Source organism: Puntigrus tetrazona, chromosome 7 (assembly GCF_018831695.1).
Source record: "Puntigrus tetrazona isolate hp1 chromosome 7, ASM1883169v1, whole genome shotgun sequence".
Lineage (NCBI taxonomy): Eukaryota > Metazoa > Chordata > Actinopteri > Cypriniformes > Cyprinidae > Puntigrus > Puntigrus tetrazona.
The window spans coordinates 12,238,439-12,253,161 of record NC_056705.1 but is presented as its reverse complement, the minus strand read 5'-3'; the positions used below and the strand labels follow the sequence as shown (position 1 = coordinate 12,253,161).

Below are 14,723 nucleotides of genomic sequence, written 5' to 3'. Positions count from 1 at the left end.
GTTAATAATAATCTGGAGGTGATATATCAGTGATGGATCAGTGATTTACCAGATTCCATAAGTCTTCTCAGTTTCCTCTCCACAATGTCTGCTCTGCGATCTATCTGCTTCTGTTCAGCCTCCAGCGCCTGCATCTCACTAAGTACATATTGACTGACATCCTGCAAATACACAAACACATCATAAACACACAATACTCAAATACTTACACCCATGTATATGCATTTTACAACCCTATGAAATACTGGTTTGGAGTTAGTTTACTATGCAATACTATAACATATAAGCCAATCTATAAAATACTTTTTTATACTTAGCCAATATTTCAAATGACTTCAAAAATCGACAAAAGACCTGATTCTCTCCTGCAGTGGCTTCTTCAACATGCTCTACGTTTTCTACAAAAACAAGACAGAAAAACAATACATCTAAAAACGTATCCAAGTTATGGATTTAACATGTCAGTGTCTTTGAACATAAAGTATATTTCAAGCTAAATCTTACGTGACTCCGAACCTTCTTTGGCTGCTTCACTTTCTGCTTGGACTGATGCAGTCTGGGTACAAAAACATAATGCACAGCAGCTCAGTAATAACAAAAACCAACACACACCAACATACACAAAAACAAAAATATTCAAAAACAAGATTTAAACAGAGCGTATATTTTAAACAAGAGCCATCACAACACATCTACAGTCACACATGATGAGTTCTGTGTAATGATCCTGAATACTGTATTTGTTTACTTCAGATATTCATATGTATTCAATATATATGTTTGTATTTACGCATTGTAGTTATTATTACACATTTCTGGATGCGTTTCAAAAGCACTGACCATGCTATTAACGAGTGCTGTCAAATGGTTAATTGCAACTAATTGCATTTGCATTTGCATTTGCATGCATGTATATATCTGCACATGCATGTATATATCTTCAACATATTTAATACATATTAAATATATTAATATATAATTTCTATGATTATAAAACACCAAGGCTACATTTAATAATTTAAAAATACAGTAAAAACACTAATATTGTGAAATATTATTACAATAAGAAACAACTGTTACACGATTTTGAAGGATAATGTGACAAATGGAATGATGGCTGCTGAAAATTCTGCTTTGCCATTGCAGGAATGTATTACATATTAAAATACAGTATATTCAGCCTTGGTGAGCATAAGAGTCTAAGTTTTGTTTTTAATAATTACAAACATTTGACCGGTAAAAGTACCTCTGTACCGCTCTGCTGTTCGTGTGGTTCAGGCTCATCCAGTGACTCTCCCCGGAGCTTCGATCTACGCTTTTTAACAAGATCTGCATCCTTGAGATGAGAAAAAGCCTTTGAGGCATGAATTCTTGGTGGTGCCACTGGAGGCTGCGCAGCCCCTGATCCTCCAGCCTGGCTCGGGCCCTGTGTTCGCTTAGTTCTTGGAGGTGGCACCAAAACACCAGCATCTTCCTTGACCTCCTTTTCAGGGTAGCTTCCATTGGTCTCTAGCGTAATGCCACCTGCCTGGAGCCTTTCAGCGCAGTAGCGAACAGCAGCTTCAGGATCAGCTTCCTCCCTTTTTTCAGCCACAGCGTAACTTGACTGGCTGCTGTTCTTCTCGATCTGTATAACACTGAGCTCCTGGCCTGTGAAATAGGTGCGTATCTGGTTGAGATACGTCATCACTATGAGCCTGTCGGGCACTGCCAGCAGCACCAAGTCAGACGGCTCTATCAATCTAGAGATGCCCAGTTCAGCAAAGCCATCAAATGCCTATGAATACACAAGGAAGGTAAGAGCACAGCAAAAACGGCCTTGTGATTTATTTTGTACAGTTATATTTAAATATACAGTTTAGACTTAAAATCTAAAAAGAAAAAAGTCAATATCTAATTTGAAAATTGGTAACCACCTTCTTGTTGTTGCGCTTAATGTCATAAGGATCCAGCATTTCATAATTTCTAAAGAGAGAATAACAAAGACAAAATTAAAACTGGGTTGATAAAAACTACATAATCCATGTAAGATTCATGAAATGAGCTTAATGCCTTCTTCCACATAAAAACACCCACACTTTATCTGGATGGAAGTGATGCAGGATGGCACAGAAAGCGAGGCCGTTTCTCCATGAGGTGCTGAAGTTTGTGATCCGGACGCCCTTGTAACCTTGTGTGACCTTTTGGCACCATTCCAACAGAGACTGACTTGAATTCACCAAGGTCGCAATCTAGAATTGAAAACAAAAACTAATTAATCACCTGCTCATCGATGTCACTATGGTAATATGATAAACATAATGAAAAAGCAGATTTAACAACCTCTGCTTCACTGGTTGGCGATGTGTGAGCTGTGGAACTTCCCTGAAGTTCTGTGGCATCTGCTGCAGCTCTTCGTTTATTACGAACAGGCACTGTCGGTTCAATATTGGCAGTTTCTGAAACCTCATGTTGATTGGCTGATGATGAACTGGGAATGGAGACGTCTTCTGGGAAAGAGGCACTTATACATTTCTTCACGCGAGGCATTGGAACAGGAAAATTGGGGGAGTCTTCAGCTACTTCTTGACTGGATTAAAAAAAGAAAGGTAATATTAAACAAAACTGATTTCTACATTCAAATAAACCAGTGTTGTAAAATGTAGATATATTTCTGAAGCCTAAAGAAATTCAGATTTATTTTTGTGTAAAAAACGTATAAATAACAACAAAATTAAGCACCAAAGTCTTTCACCTTTGTCAAACAATCGTTTATTTTTATTTACATTATGCACATTTTAATAAAGACAAACAGAACATCAAAGAAACACCAGTATTGGATGAAAAGAAAGTACTACTTAGAGAGCAATTACTGCACTTTTGTCCAAAAATTGCATTGTAATGTCTACAAATGGTGCAACAGTTTATCTTATGAAACTTACCTAAATACATCTATGATAACACCTGTGTCATCTACAGTGTCCATGCTCAAATGAACCGCATCATCTCCAGAATGTACAGCATCTTTTTCTTCCTCAACATTTCTATCTTTTTCAACTGTCTCCCCTCTGTCCTTACAGTGTTCACCAAGTGGAGCACCAGTCTTAGGTTTTTCACTTATAACTGTTACATCAGGTACTACCTGGCCAAGAGGTTCTAAACCAGACTCTTCCTGGCCTTTTCTGTTCAGTTCTACTTCATTGGCGCTTGAACTGGGGGAATCCTCAAGGCTCTCAAGCTCTGCTTCTGCCCTCACCTGAGTCTCCACTTCAACAGAACATTGTTTGTTTTCTGAGAGATGAAGCTTGCCTTCTTCTTCTTGAGGGAAACTTGGGAAGTTATCATCAGAGAACTTATCACTGAGTTTCTCTGAGTGGGGAATTGGGATGGGCATGCTTGCATCACTCTGTACTTCATTAAGGACTGCTATGTTAAGTAAATCTACAGTAGGTGGACAACTTGAGGAAACAGTGAGATCATCTGGAAATGAGTCAGTTAGACATTTCTTCACATGTGGCATTGAATCTCGATGGTTTTCTGTTTGGGGAACAATGTTAACCGAATCTGCTTGAGATGGAAGAGCGGATGAAGGGGCTGGAAGATCATCTGGAAAAGAACCACTTAAACATTTCTTCACACGTGGGACTAGGACTGGAAGACTTGAATCTTGAGGGTTTCTCATTTGGAGAACAATGCTATCTGAATCTGCTTGAGATGAAGTGGTGGATGAAGGTGCTGGAAGATCATCTGGAAAAGAACCACTGAAACGTTTCTTCACTCGTGGGACAGGAATTGGCAGATTTGATTCTTGAAGGTCTTCTCTGTTGTGAACAATGTTGTCTAAATCTGCGTGAGATGAAGGGGTTGATGAAGAGACTGGAATATCATCTGGAAAAGAACCACTGAGACGTTTCTTCACACGTGGAACTGGGACTGGAAGACTTGAATCTTGAGGGTTTCTCATTTGGAGAACAATGCTATCTGAATCTGCTTGAGATGAAGTGGTGGATGAAGGTGCTGGAAGATCATCTGGAAAAGAACCACTGAAACGTTTCTTCACTCGTGGGACAGGAATTGGCAGATTTGATTCTTGAAGGTCTTCTCTGTTGTGAACAATGTTGTCTAAATCTGCGTGAGATGAAGGGGTTGATGAAGAGACTGGAATATCATCTGGAAAAGAACCACTGAGACGTTTCTTCACACGTGGAACTGGGACTGGAAGACTTGAATCTTGAGGGTTTCTCATTTGGAGAACAATGCTATCTGAATCTGCTTGAGATGAAGTGGTGGATGAAGGTGCTGGAAGATCATCTGGAAAAGAACCACTGAAACGTTTCTTCACACATGGGACAGGAATTGGCAGATTTGATTCTTGAAGGTCTTCTCTGTTGTGAACAATGTTGTCTAAATCTGCGTGAGATGAAGGGGTTGATGAAGAGACTCGAATATCATCTGGAAAAGAACCGCTGAAACGTTTCTTCACACGTGGAACTGGGACTGGAAGACTTGAATCTTGAGGGTCTCTCATTTGTGTAACAATGTTACCTGAATCTGCTTGAGATGTAGGGGTAGATGAAGGGGCTGCAAGATCATCTGTAAATGAGCCACTGAGTCGTTTCTTCACACGTGGCACTGGGACTGGAAGAACTGAATCTTGAGGGTCTCTCATTTGTGGAACAATGTTATCTGAATCTGCTTGAGATGAAGGGGTGGATGAAGGGGCTGGAAGATCACCTGGAAAGGTTCCACTGAGACATTTCTTCACACGTGGTATTGGGACTGGCAGATTTAAATTTAGAAAGTCTTCTTTGTTGTGAACAATGTTGTCTGAATCAGTTTGAGATGAAGGGTTTGATGAAGGGACTGAAAGATAATCTGGAAATGTTCCACTGAGATATTCCTTCACATGTGGCACTTGGACTGGCAGACTTGAATCTTGATGGTCTTTTGTTTGGAGAACAATATTACCATGATCTGCTGGAGCTGAAGGGGTCGATGTACAGGCTAGAAGATCATCTGCAAAAGATCCACTGACACGTTTCTTCACACGTGGCACTGGGACTGGAAGACTTGAATCTTGATGGTCTTCTGTATTGAGAAAAATACCATCTGAATCTGTTTGAGATGACAAGTTGGATGAAGGGGCAGGAAGATCATCTGTATAAGAACCACTGAAACGTTTTTTTGAACGTGGCACTGGGACTGGAAGATTTGAATCTTGATGGTCTTCTGTTTTTTTCAGAGCAATGTTACATGGATCTGCTTTGGATAAATGGGTGAATGAAGGAGAAGGAAGATCTTCTGCAAAAGAACCACTGAGACGTTTCTTCACACGTGGCACTGGGACTGGAAGACTTGAATCTTGATGGTCTTCTGTATTGAGAAAAATACCATCTGAATCTGTTTGAGATGACGAGTTGGATGAAGGGGCAGGCTGATTATCTGTATAAGAACCACTGAGACGTTTTTTTGAACGTGGCACTGGAATTGGAAGATCAGTGCATTTGATTCGCATTTTTACTTCCGGCACATTAGAAACATTTGAATCCAGTTGTACCTGGTCTTTCATGCTTTCACCAGCTTGGGTCTGTCTTTTGTCTTCAGACTGGGGCATACTGGTGATAACAGAAGACAACATACTATTTTCTTCAAACTCTTCAGCAGCTTCTTCAACACCGCAGGTTTGAGATTTATTTTTACGCCTCTGAGGTGCACATAACTGTATGACTGTGTCTTCTGAAAGCACTAGGGGAACATTTTCTTTGTTGTGGCTATGACATGATTCTTTGGGTGTGGGCTTTTCATTGGGTTCTAATGAAGAAATCCCAATTTCAGATACTTTTACTACATTTTCAGCTGCTTCTATCAATGAGGAACCATCAGGAAAAAAAACACTTGTCAGTGGAACAGGTACATCAGTCAAGCAATCCATTTCTAAAGATGTACCTCCATCTACCGTAGCTAAAGAACTCTGGATGGTGGTGAGTGGGGTGTCTGGCTGTACAATTTGTGATGTACTCTGAAAATAATGATCAGCTTGTTTTATGACACAGATGTTGTCACTCTGAGCAGTTGGTTCAACTGGATTGCAAACTGGTGTCGATAACAGAAATGTATCACCTTGCTTCTTAGTTCTTCTTGGTGGCACAGGTTCTTCTGAAGCTGAAACAATCTGTTCTGTGACAGTCCTTGGGTTATCAGAATTTATAGAAGACAATAAGGGCATTAGTGGTTTCTCTTCATCCAGCAATTCATCCTTAGTCCGTTGGATGAAAAGAGAAACTTCTTGGACAAACTGATCTTGTGGCCTTAAGAACAAAAATACAGTAACACTAATTTATTTTCTGTTGAGATAATGAATGCATTGACTGTACCACGACACACTTAGAAATCACAACCAAACACCCTGTTTAGTAAGCAGTTGTACCACAGCATAAAATGCTGTCTTCAGAAACTGCACATACCTTTGCATCATGCAAAAAGTAAATTAAAATCACAATAACTGTGAATTTGGTCATAAAAGCAGAGAAGATCACAGCTTACAATCTTAGCTGAACAAATTCAAGGTGAAGTGTGTAATTTCTTTGGTAAAAACAATTTCTCTTCCCGTTTTTTTCGTTTGCAGATACAGCAGTAAGTAAAAACAGTGGAGTTTTTAAAATAGTTTCAAAATCGATTAAACCATTTCAATGGCCTAATTTTGGTCAGGACAACTTGTCTAGCCAAACAATGAAAGAAGCAGCTAAAATGAAAGAGCAGCAGATATGTTGCATATCTGGACTCAATTAATATTTCAGCAATTTCATGAAATTACACACTGCACCTTGGGACAAAACTCTAAATTAGACACACAGGCATAATATTAATATAAAAAAACAACAACAACATACAAAAACCACATAAAAGCAATTACAGCGCAAAATGTATGCAGATATAAGGTGGAAAACACTAAAAGAAAAACATATATAGCCGTGCTGCAGTTTACAGGACTTGCACGTTGGCTTTGAATGCAACACTCCTGATGAACTCACCCCTCTTCTGGAAATAGTGTGGTTGAGAGCTCATCCTTCAATATTTCACTTTTTATCACAATCTCATCATTACCAGTGTCCTCTTGAACTGTAACTGTTCTCTCCTGTATCAACGAGTCAACATCTGTTTTGTCCTCCTCCTCTTTGGTTATCTCATGAAGGTCAGCCTCTGTTAAAGGGGGCCACTTCCTCATTAGGCAAAATTCTTCATCTTCAGCAAACCAGTTTTCAGTCTCTTTTGATGACAGTGATGTTTCTGAACAACCACCAACCAAACGCCACATGTAGGGTTCAGCAGAATCAAAGACCTCAGACTCAGCTGCCTGTACGAGCTCCTCCGATGAATGATCACATCCAGCAGAGCTGTCCTCAAAAACCACAGATGAAAGACTGTTGAGAGGATCTAAAGTGTCCGTGTCTGACCCAGAGCTAGAGGGCTGTAATATTGCAGCAACTGTCTCATAACTAAAAGAAAGCAACACTTGAGATGTAAAAAAAAATATATACTAATGGAAATAAATTACTTGATGAATTGTTAACACAAGAACACAATGGAATATAGGTATAAGCAGTTTTTTTCACTTCTCAGGATATTTTTTATCCATATAAATATCCTGAGAAGTGAAAAAAATGAAAATGATTACAAAAAAAACCAAAAAACAGGTCTATGTATATTTCAAGTGTTTTTCCATAAAATCAATGCAAACATGCTCAGTGATTTCACCCAGTTATGTTATTTGATCTTACCCTCTGTGAAAGACATCAACTATAGTCCTAACAAGACCAGAAGATTCTTCAGTGGAAGTATCATCTGCCTCCAAAACTTCCCATCCTAACGCTATAGCAGTCTCTCCAGGTTCTGCAGTATCATGAGCTTTACTAGCAGACTGTTCCTCAACATGTTGTGCTTCCAGAAAAAACTTCACCTCGTGGTTTTCAATACTGATAAAGAATAGTTCAATAGTCAGCATGGTCCATGATGTAATTTACATGCGCCATGCGTTTCTCTCATGTACATGCACCATAGGTATTTTTAGGCACAGCACAGAGTCAGGTGATATAACAAAGTTAGTGAAGAAAAGGTATTAATCAGGTCAAAACAAATCATGTTGAGCCATGTTTTATTGTATTATTTTGAATGACACAATGGGTGTTGTCTTTACACGAACAGGCTTGCATTAACCTCTCATTAAAGTTAGTTTACTCCAAAATGAAAATTCTGTCATTCGTTACTCATCCTCATGTCGTTCCAAAGACCCTTGTTCATCTTTGAAACACAAATTAAGATATTTTTGATGAAATTGTAGAGCCATCTGGCCCTACATAGACAGCAACACAGCTGAAATTTTCCCAGGTCCAGAAACGTAGTAGAAAAATATCGGCATTTTTTTGAGCAAATAAAACAAAAATAACAATTTCCTCAACTATTCCTCTTCCCTGAGTTATGTCTTCAGCCATTTTAGAGACTATCACACTGCAGACGCACGCTTTGCCCTAAGAGTAAACAACACTTATGTGCATACTTTCCTTGCAAGCGTATGCAACGCTGATCATGTCAAGTAAGTTCTTAAGTAATCTACAAAATTGCTGAAGACATTAGGGGAGAAAAATGGTTAAATAATTTATGCTGTTTTTGTTTTCTTTGCACAAAAACAGTATTCTCATAGAGTCGCAAAACTGGAGTTTTGACTGAAGCCACTGATATCACATGGACTGTTTTACTGATGTATTTACGAAAGTTTCACTTCTGTAACTGGGCACATTTCAGTTGTGTTACTTTTTATGGGGGGTCAGATAGCTCTCAGATTTTATTAAAAATATTTAAATTTGTGTTCTGAAGATGAATGAAGGTCGTATATGTTTGGAATGACATGAGGGTGAGTAATTAATGACAGAATTTTCATTTAGGTGAGAACTAACCCTTTCAACAAAGTAAAGACATAAAATATATGTAAAATACATACAGCAAAATGAATGTGGCCTTTTTTTTACAAATTTACAAAACAACTCAAATGATGTCAAAACAATATACTGCACATGCAATAAAACAATATAAATGTACTTCTAGAATCTTTTCACATGCCACACACACAAAAAACATGCTATGTAACTCACCCTTCAGCCAAAAGCATTTCATAAGAACTTTCTATTTCTTTAGGATTTTCTTTAAAAAAAAGAAAAGTAAAAAATGGTCTATAGATTTCTGAGAATACATTTTGCTCAATGTTCAAGCTACACTCTAAAAATTGGTCTCTTACCAGGCCCTGTTATATCCAGTGTTTGATTTCTTTCAGATTCTATGTATTGGGTAAATTTGGTTTCAAATTTGGTGTGTTCTTGGGTTGGGCTTGATGGAGAAATTGCATATGTTAAAGCACCTGGGAAATCAGGAAGCCTGGCTTCAACTGGGGAACATTGCACTTCCAGGTCACTAAAATCTGTTTCATTGGTTGCAGAGAATGGAACCTCTGGAGAAGCTGGTAAGACAGTTGTTACTGGATCCTCTTCTTTTCTAAACCTTTCTGAGCATGGAAAACCATCATTTCTGGCCTTATCGGGGCACGTAGGGGCAAGCAAGAACATGGTTTTTGAATATTCTTCATTATCCTTTGTGCAATTTAAAGGCCAAAACTGCCTTTCTTTAAGAGGTTTAACCCATAAGGGCTTTAGAGTGGACCATATGCATTCCTGAGACTCTTCTATGGGCACAGGTTTTACTGTCGGCACTCCTACAATAAAAGAATACACTGGGCAAGAATGCAAAAGGCGAACCATGTCTGGTTCTTTATGGAGATAGAAACCCTCCACTTTAACTTGAGGCAGAGAAGAGAAACCAGGTATGCATGCTTCTCTTGGGCAGGTGGACACTAGCGCAAACATCCCCTGCAAAATAGTTTTGTCTATTTCTTTATAAGGAGTTGCAAAATTAAACTGGGCAAGCAGCTCTGACCTTGTTTTCAGTGGCCTCTCCAACAAGGGCATTTCATTTTCAAACCACGTTTCTGCATTTATTCCCTCACTTGATGAGAATCCCATGATTCTTGACTTCTCTGGAATGCACTGATATAGATAAGCAATACTGGGAGGAAGTGTAGCTTTGCGTTTGGGTACATATGGGAATCCTGGTATTCTTGCCTTTGATGGACAGGTTGGAGCCAATGCAAACATTATCTTAGTTAATTCACTAGGCCAATCAAGTCTGTCATTAAGAACAACAGGTTTCTGTTTAAAAGATACATTGAACAATGTTTTCTTGTCAACGAACCTATCTAAATGCTCCTTTTTAGAAGAAAATCCTAAAACATTGGATTTCTGTAGGCAAGTGTGAAGCATGTGCAGCATTATTGGTTTGGGCACAGATGGGAAACCTGGAACACAGACCACTGATGGACATGTAGGTGCCAAAGCAAACATTCTATGACCCTTTTCTTTGCATATCTTGTCCAAGTCCAAAACAACAGGGGGTTTCCTTAATGGATTTGAAGACAAAATAACTGTATTCAAAGACCAGTTTGACATCTTAGGGGTCTGGATGCTCGGACAACCAGCTATATGTGAAATCTCTGGGCAAGAGGGACAAATGTTTTGCATCTTTGGCTCCATCTGTGATTTACGACATGGTCTAGAAGGAAAGCCTGGAATACATGATGCTTTTGGGCATGTTGGTACCAGAGCAATAATCTGTGAGTTTGTTTCATCTTTAATGGGGTCAAAAATACCAGCCTGTCTGTCTTTTAATAAATTGCAAAAGATTACTGCTTGACCAGTAGTGTACTCCATGCCTTCAAGGATCCTTAGAGAAGGACATCCAGGGATTCTAGAAAGCACCGGACAGGATGGAATGAGCTCTAACATATTTGGCTCTGCTTGAGTTTCAGGGATAGAATCTGGCATTTGTGCAGCATTTTTAGACACAGAGGTTAATATCTCATTTGCAGGCCTAGAATCATTCGTCAGTTCTGATTCAGCAATTGTAGACTCTTGAAAAAGTAATTCTTCACATGATTGAATAAGTATTTCTTCGCTCTTCAGAGCAGATGTGAAATCAGATTTTGAAAACTGAATTGTATCCATCATCATTATAGTCATCTCTGAATATTCATCTGGGCTTCGGAGGTGTTCTTTCAATAATGATGTTTCCATGCTCAGCCAATCTTCATGCTTTTGCTCTGGAATTGGGGTCTTTGTAGATGTGTCAACAACAATTAATGTTTCTGAAAAAGATCTACGAGGGGTCTCTGTGGGCCTCTTAGCAGATGGAAAGCCAGGAATTCTTGTTTCATTTGGACATGCACATATCAGGGACACCATATTTGATTCATAGGGCGATTTTTCCAAGCTTGGCATTAAAATATTTTTTAGTGAGCTATGTGGCTCATCCCAAATTATACTTAAATCAGTAGGCCAGTTGATTATGTCTGTTTTACAAATGCTAGATAGTGCTGTTGATGGACATCCAAAAACTCTTGAGAACAGTGGACATGAAGGAAGAAGATCTACCATGTTTGGGACACACTCTTGCTGCAGTCCTGTAGGCTGATCGTCATGATTTCTATTATGATCTTTTGTAGTCTCTTCTTGCTTAAAACCTTTAGCAAACTGTTCAGTTCTGTCTTGTGATGTCCACGATACACCTTGATCCATATCATAATTTTCAACTAGAGTGTCTCTGTAATTTTCAGAAGGTGGAATCTGAGCACTTATGCTTTGACATCTGAGAAAAATAAGCATATAATCATATGTCAGATGTGAGGTTGTATGACAATACTAGAAGATTTTACTGCATGCATCATTCATCTTACTGACAACCATTTAACTGATTCAGTATATGTGATACAGGCCTAAATTGTCTTTATTACAACTCACAAGCTGTGTTTAGTTTTCACACCATTATGCATTTATAATATTAAAGGCATTGGTGACGCAAAATGACAATTCTGTCAAGGTTTGGAACAACATACAGCTGACTGAATGATGGCAGATTTTTCATTTTGGGTGGAACTATGCCTTTTAATAGAGCAGAGGATATAAATGTCATATGCAGGTGGGAAAAAAAGTCTGATGCAGTTTCGGCAAGGCAAAGCAATAAATGTATTATTTTATGTTTCCTTGCAAAACTCACCTCTCCTCAACAGTCAGTAATAGTGGCATGTCTGGTATGGAATGCCACATTCTGCAATGCATTTTCCTAAAAACAATTGTCAAAGTATTTCATGCACTATCCACTGCCTGCAGGATGTGCAATACAAAATGTCTTTTTTTGTGTAACATCACTTGGGCAATCCTGAACTTACCCCCTCTCCTGAATTCCCTTTTGTCCATCCTCACATCTTGCCCAAAAGTTCACATTCTCCTTGGTCTTCTCTAATGCAAAACTATTCTCAGAATTGTTTTCACTGGGCAGGTCTATCTCAGTTTCTGCTGGACTAAGTACAACTGAAGTTTCTTGTTTATGGCCAACATCTTTTGCTGATGCTTGGGTGTTATTTGCATGATAAAGCGTATGTGGAGATTCTAAATATGCGGATGGAAGACCAGGGATATTGTGTTGCTTTGCACAAGATGGCATAATCATAGCCATTTCTTTTATGTGGAAATACAGATGGCCTTCATATGTTTGATTCAAGGAAGAACACATCATATCGGTCTCATCCTTTGAGGTCTTCCCGTACAGTTCCTTTGCATCTAGAGGCCATACACTTGAGTCTATTGCTTCATTTCCCAATTCAACAGATGGCATACCTAATACCTTTGTAAAATGTGGACAAGATGGCACGAGGGAGACCATATCTGGTGCTTTCTTCTCAGTTATTTTTCTTGGAGCAGATGGGAAGCCAGGCAATTTAGCACTGATTGCACAAGTTTGGCACAAAGCTATCATATGCTTAATGAAGGCTTTATCCTTTATTTCTCTGTACTGAGGAGGAACAGCATGTATGGATTGAAACTTTCTGTCTAATTGTTTTACCCATAATGGCCTTTCATTTACAGGCCATTGTAATTCCACTTCAGATATTATGCTTGATAGCATCCCAGGTACATTTGAGACTGTTGGGGAGGAATGGAAAAGACAAACCATTAATTTAGGCTTTGGTGCAGATGGAAAGCCAGGGACACTTGCTTTCACCGGACAACTTGGCAAAATAGCATACATTCCTTTAAAACTATCTTTGTCCTGATAAGCAATATCTAGCTTGTCAAATGTGTACATTGGCAGACACCTCATACAAAAAGCTTTCTCATTAAAAAGGCAATTATTGACCCAAGTCTGGACAACTTTGCTTTGGATTAAAGAGGGAAAGCCTGGTGTTTTAGCTGTCTGTGGGCATGCTGATAGAGTACCAGACATTATTTGTGTTTCAGGGGTAAGCCATGGTGCAGAAGGAAATCCAGGTATTCTTGCTTTTCTTGGGCATGATGGTATCAATGACAGCATATTGCTTTCTGTAACTTCATACCAAGTTGGACACTGCTGAGATGGTAGTGTCTTTATTCGAAATGGTTTAAGGTCCTTTGGCTGCTCCTTAAATGAATTTAAAGTACTTTTAAGAATTTGTATAGCTGATATTCCAGTAACACAGGAGGTAGTTGGACATAGAGGCAGGAGTTTTGTCATACAGAATGCAATGTCTTGTTTTCGTTTTGGTGCAGATGGAAAACCAGGAGTCCTTGCTTTTTTTGGGCAAGATGGTAGTAAATTCAACATCTCTGCTAGCTGGTCCTCTTTTTGTACATTTAGAAGTTGAGGCAATCTGGACTGGTTCCTTTGTGCTATTATCACAGATAATTGATTTTTGGGTGGCCACTGTTGGAAGGTATTTTGATTGGCAAGTTCTTTTGCAGATGTGAATCCAGCAATGCAGGAAATCTTTGGGCAACATGGTAAAATCCTGACCATACTTGGTGCAACCGGTTTTGGAGCAGATGGAAATCCTGGAGTCTTGGGTGCTGCTGAGCAAGATGATCTTAATGCAACCATCTTTCTTGCAGTTTCCAAATCCACCTTTATTGAAGACATTGGCAAAATCTGTTGCTTTTTCTTTTTCCTACAATAAAATACTAAATTCACTTTAGGCCATGTTTCATCTTTGCAAATGATTGGATATCTTGTAGATAAACCTGGAATTAGAGAGACATCTGGACATAATGGAAGAAGACTGACCATACAGAAAGGCAAAGATGGGAATCCTGGGATGCTGGCAGCTTTTGGACAAGTTAACTGTAGGGATACAATATTTTCCACAGTGCTTTGATCATACAATGAGCAATCGATATCTTGAATAAGTTTTGCTGGTTTCTCCTTTTGAATGAACTCTTTGAGTATCTTCACAGACTCATCCAAAGGCCATTTTGTGTCTTGAAAGGTTATAGATGGCATCCCAGGTGTAAAAGCAGTTCTCGGACAGGTTGGAAGAAGATATATCATACTGAGAACAGATGGAGAGTTGTCAACATTAGGCTCTTCTTCTTCTTGTTTCATCCAAGGTAGTCGGTCTACAAATAAGTCTCCTATTTGACTCTCAGCTATGTCAACAGCTAATATGGATGATGACCAAGGAGAATAGGACTCTTTTGGGCAAGAGGGCAGCAAAGCGGCCATGCTTTTGGTGCTGAGGGACAGGGACATTAAAACAGAGATCAGAGGGAGGATGTGAAATGGATTTATAAAAAAATTATAAGCAAATGGACTGCGACACATACAGTATATGCATT

General features: G+C 39.0%; 1 protein-coding gene across 2 annotated transcripts in view; it reads right to left on the bottom strand.

The window, feature by feature from the left end:
• Nucleotides 1-14,723, bottom strand: part of ehbp1l1a (EH domain binding protein 1-like 1a) — a 33,320-nt gene that overhangs the window by 1,741 nt on the left and 16,856 nt on the right. For both annotated transcript variants that reach the window (XM_043244469.1, XM_043244470.1), the window contains 14 exons: nt 12,305-14,620; nt 12,133-12,198; nt 9,269-11,724; nt 9,126-9,174; nt 7,758-7,952; nt 7,011-7,475; nt 2,922-6,287; nt 2,323-2,569; nt 2,077-2,231; nt 1,917-1,965; nt 1,247-1,777; nt 505-556; nt 355-398; nt 50-161 (listed from right to left, as the gene is read on the bottom strand). In XM_043244469.1, coding sequence (XP_043100404.1) covers nt 50-161; nt 355-398; nt 505-556; nt 1,247-1,777; nt 1,917-1,965; nt 2,077-2,231; nt 2,323-2,569; nt 2,922-6,287; nt 7,011-7,475; nt 7,758-7,952; nt 9,126-9,174; nt 9,269-11,724; nt 12,133-12,198; nt 12,305-14,620 — 10,103 coding nt within the window. The remainder of the gene's footprint in view (nt 1-49; nt 162-354; nt 399-504; nt 557-1,246; nt 1,778-1,916; nt 1,966-2,076; nt 2,232-2,322; nt 2,570-2,921; nt 6,288-7,010; nt 7,476-7,757; nt 7,953-9,125; nt 9,175-9,268; nt 11,725-12,132; nt 12,199-12,304; nt 14,621-14,723) is intronic.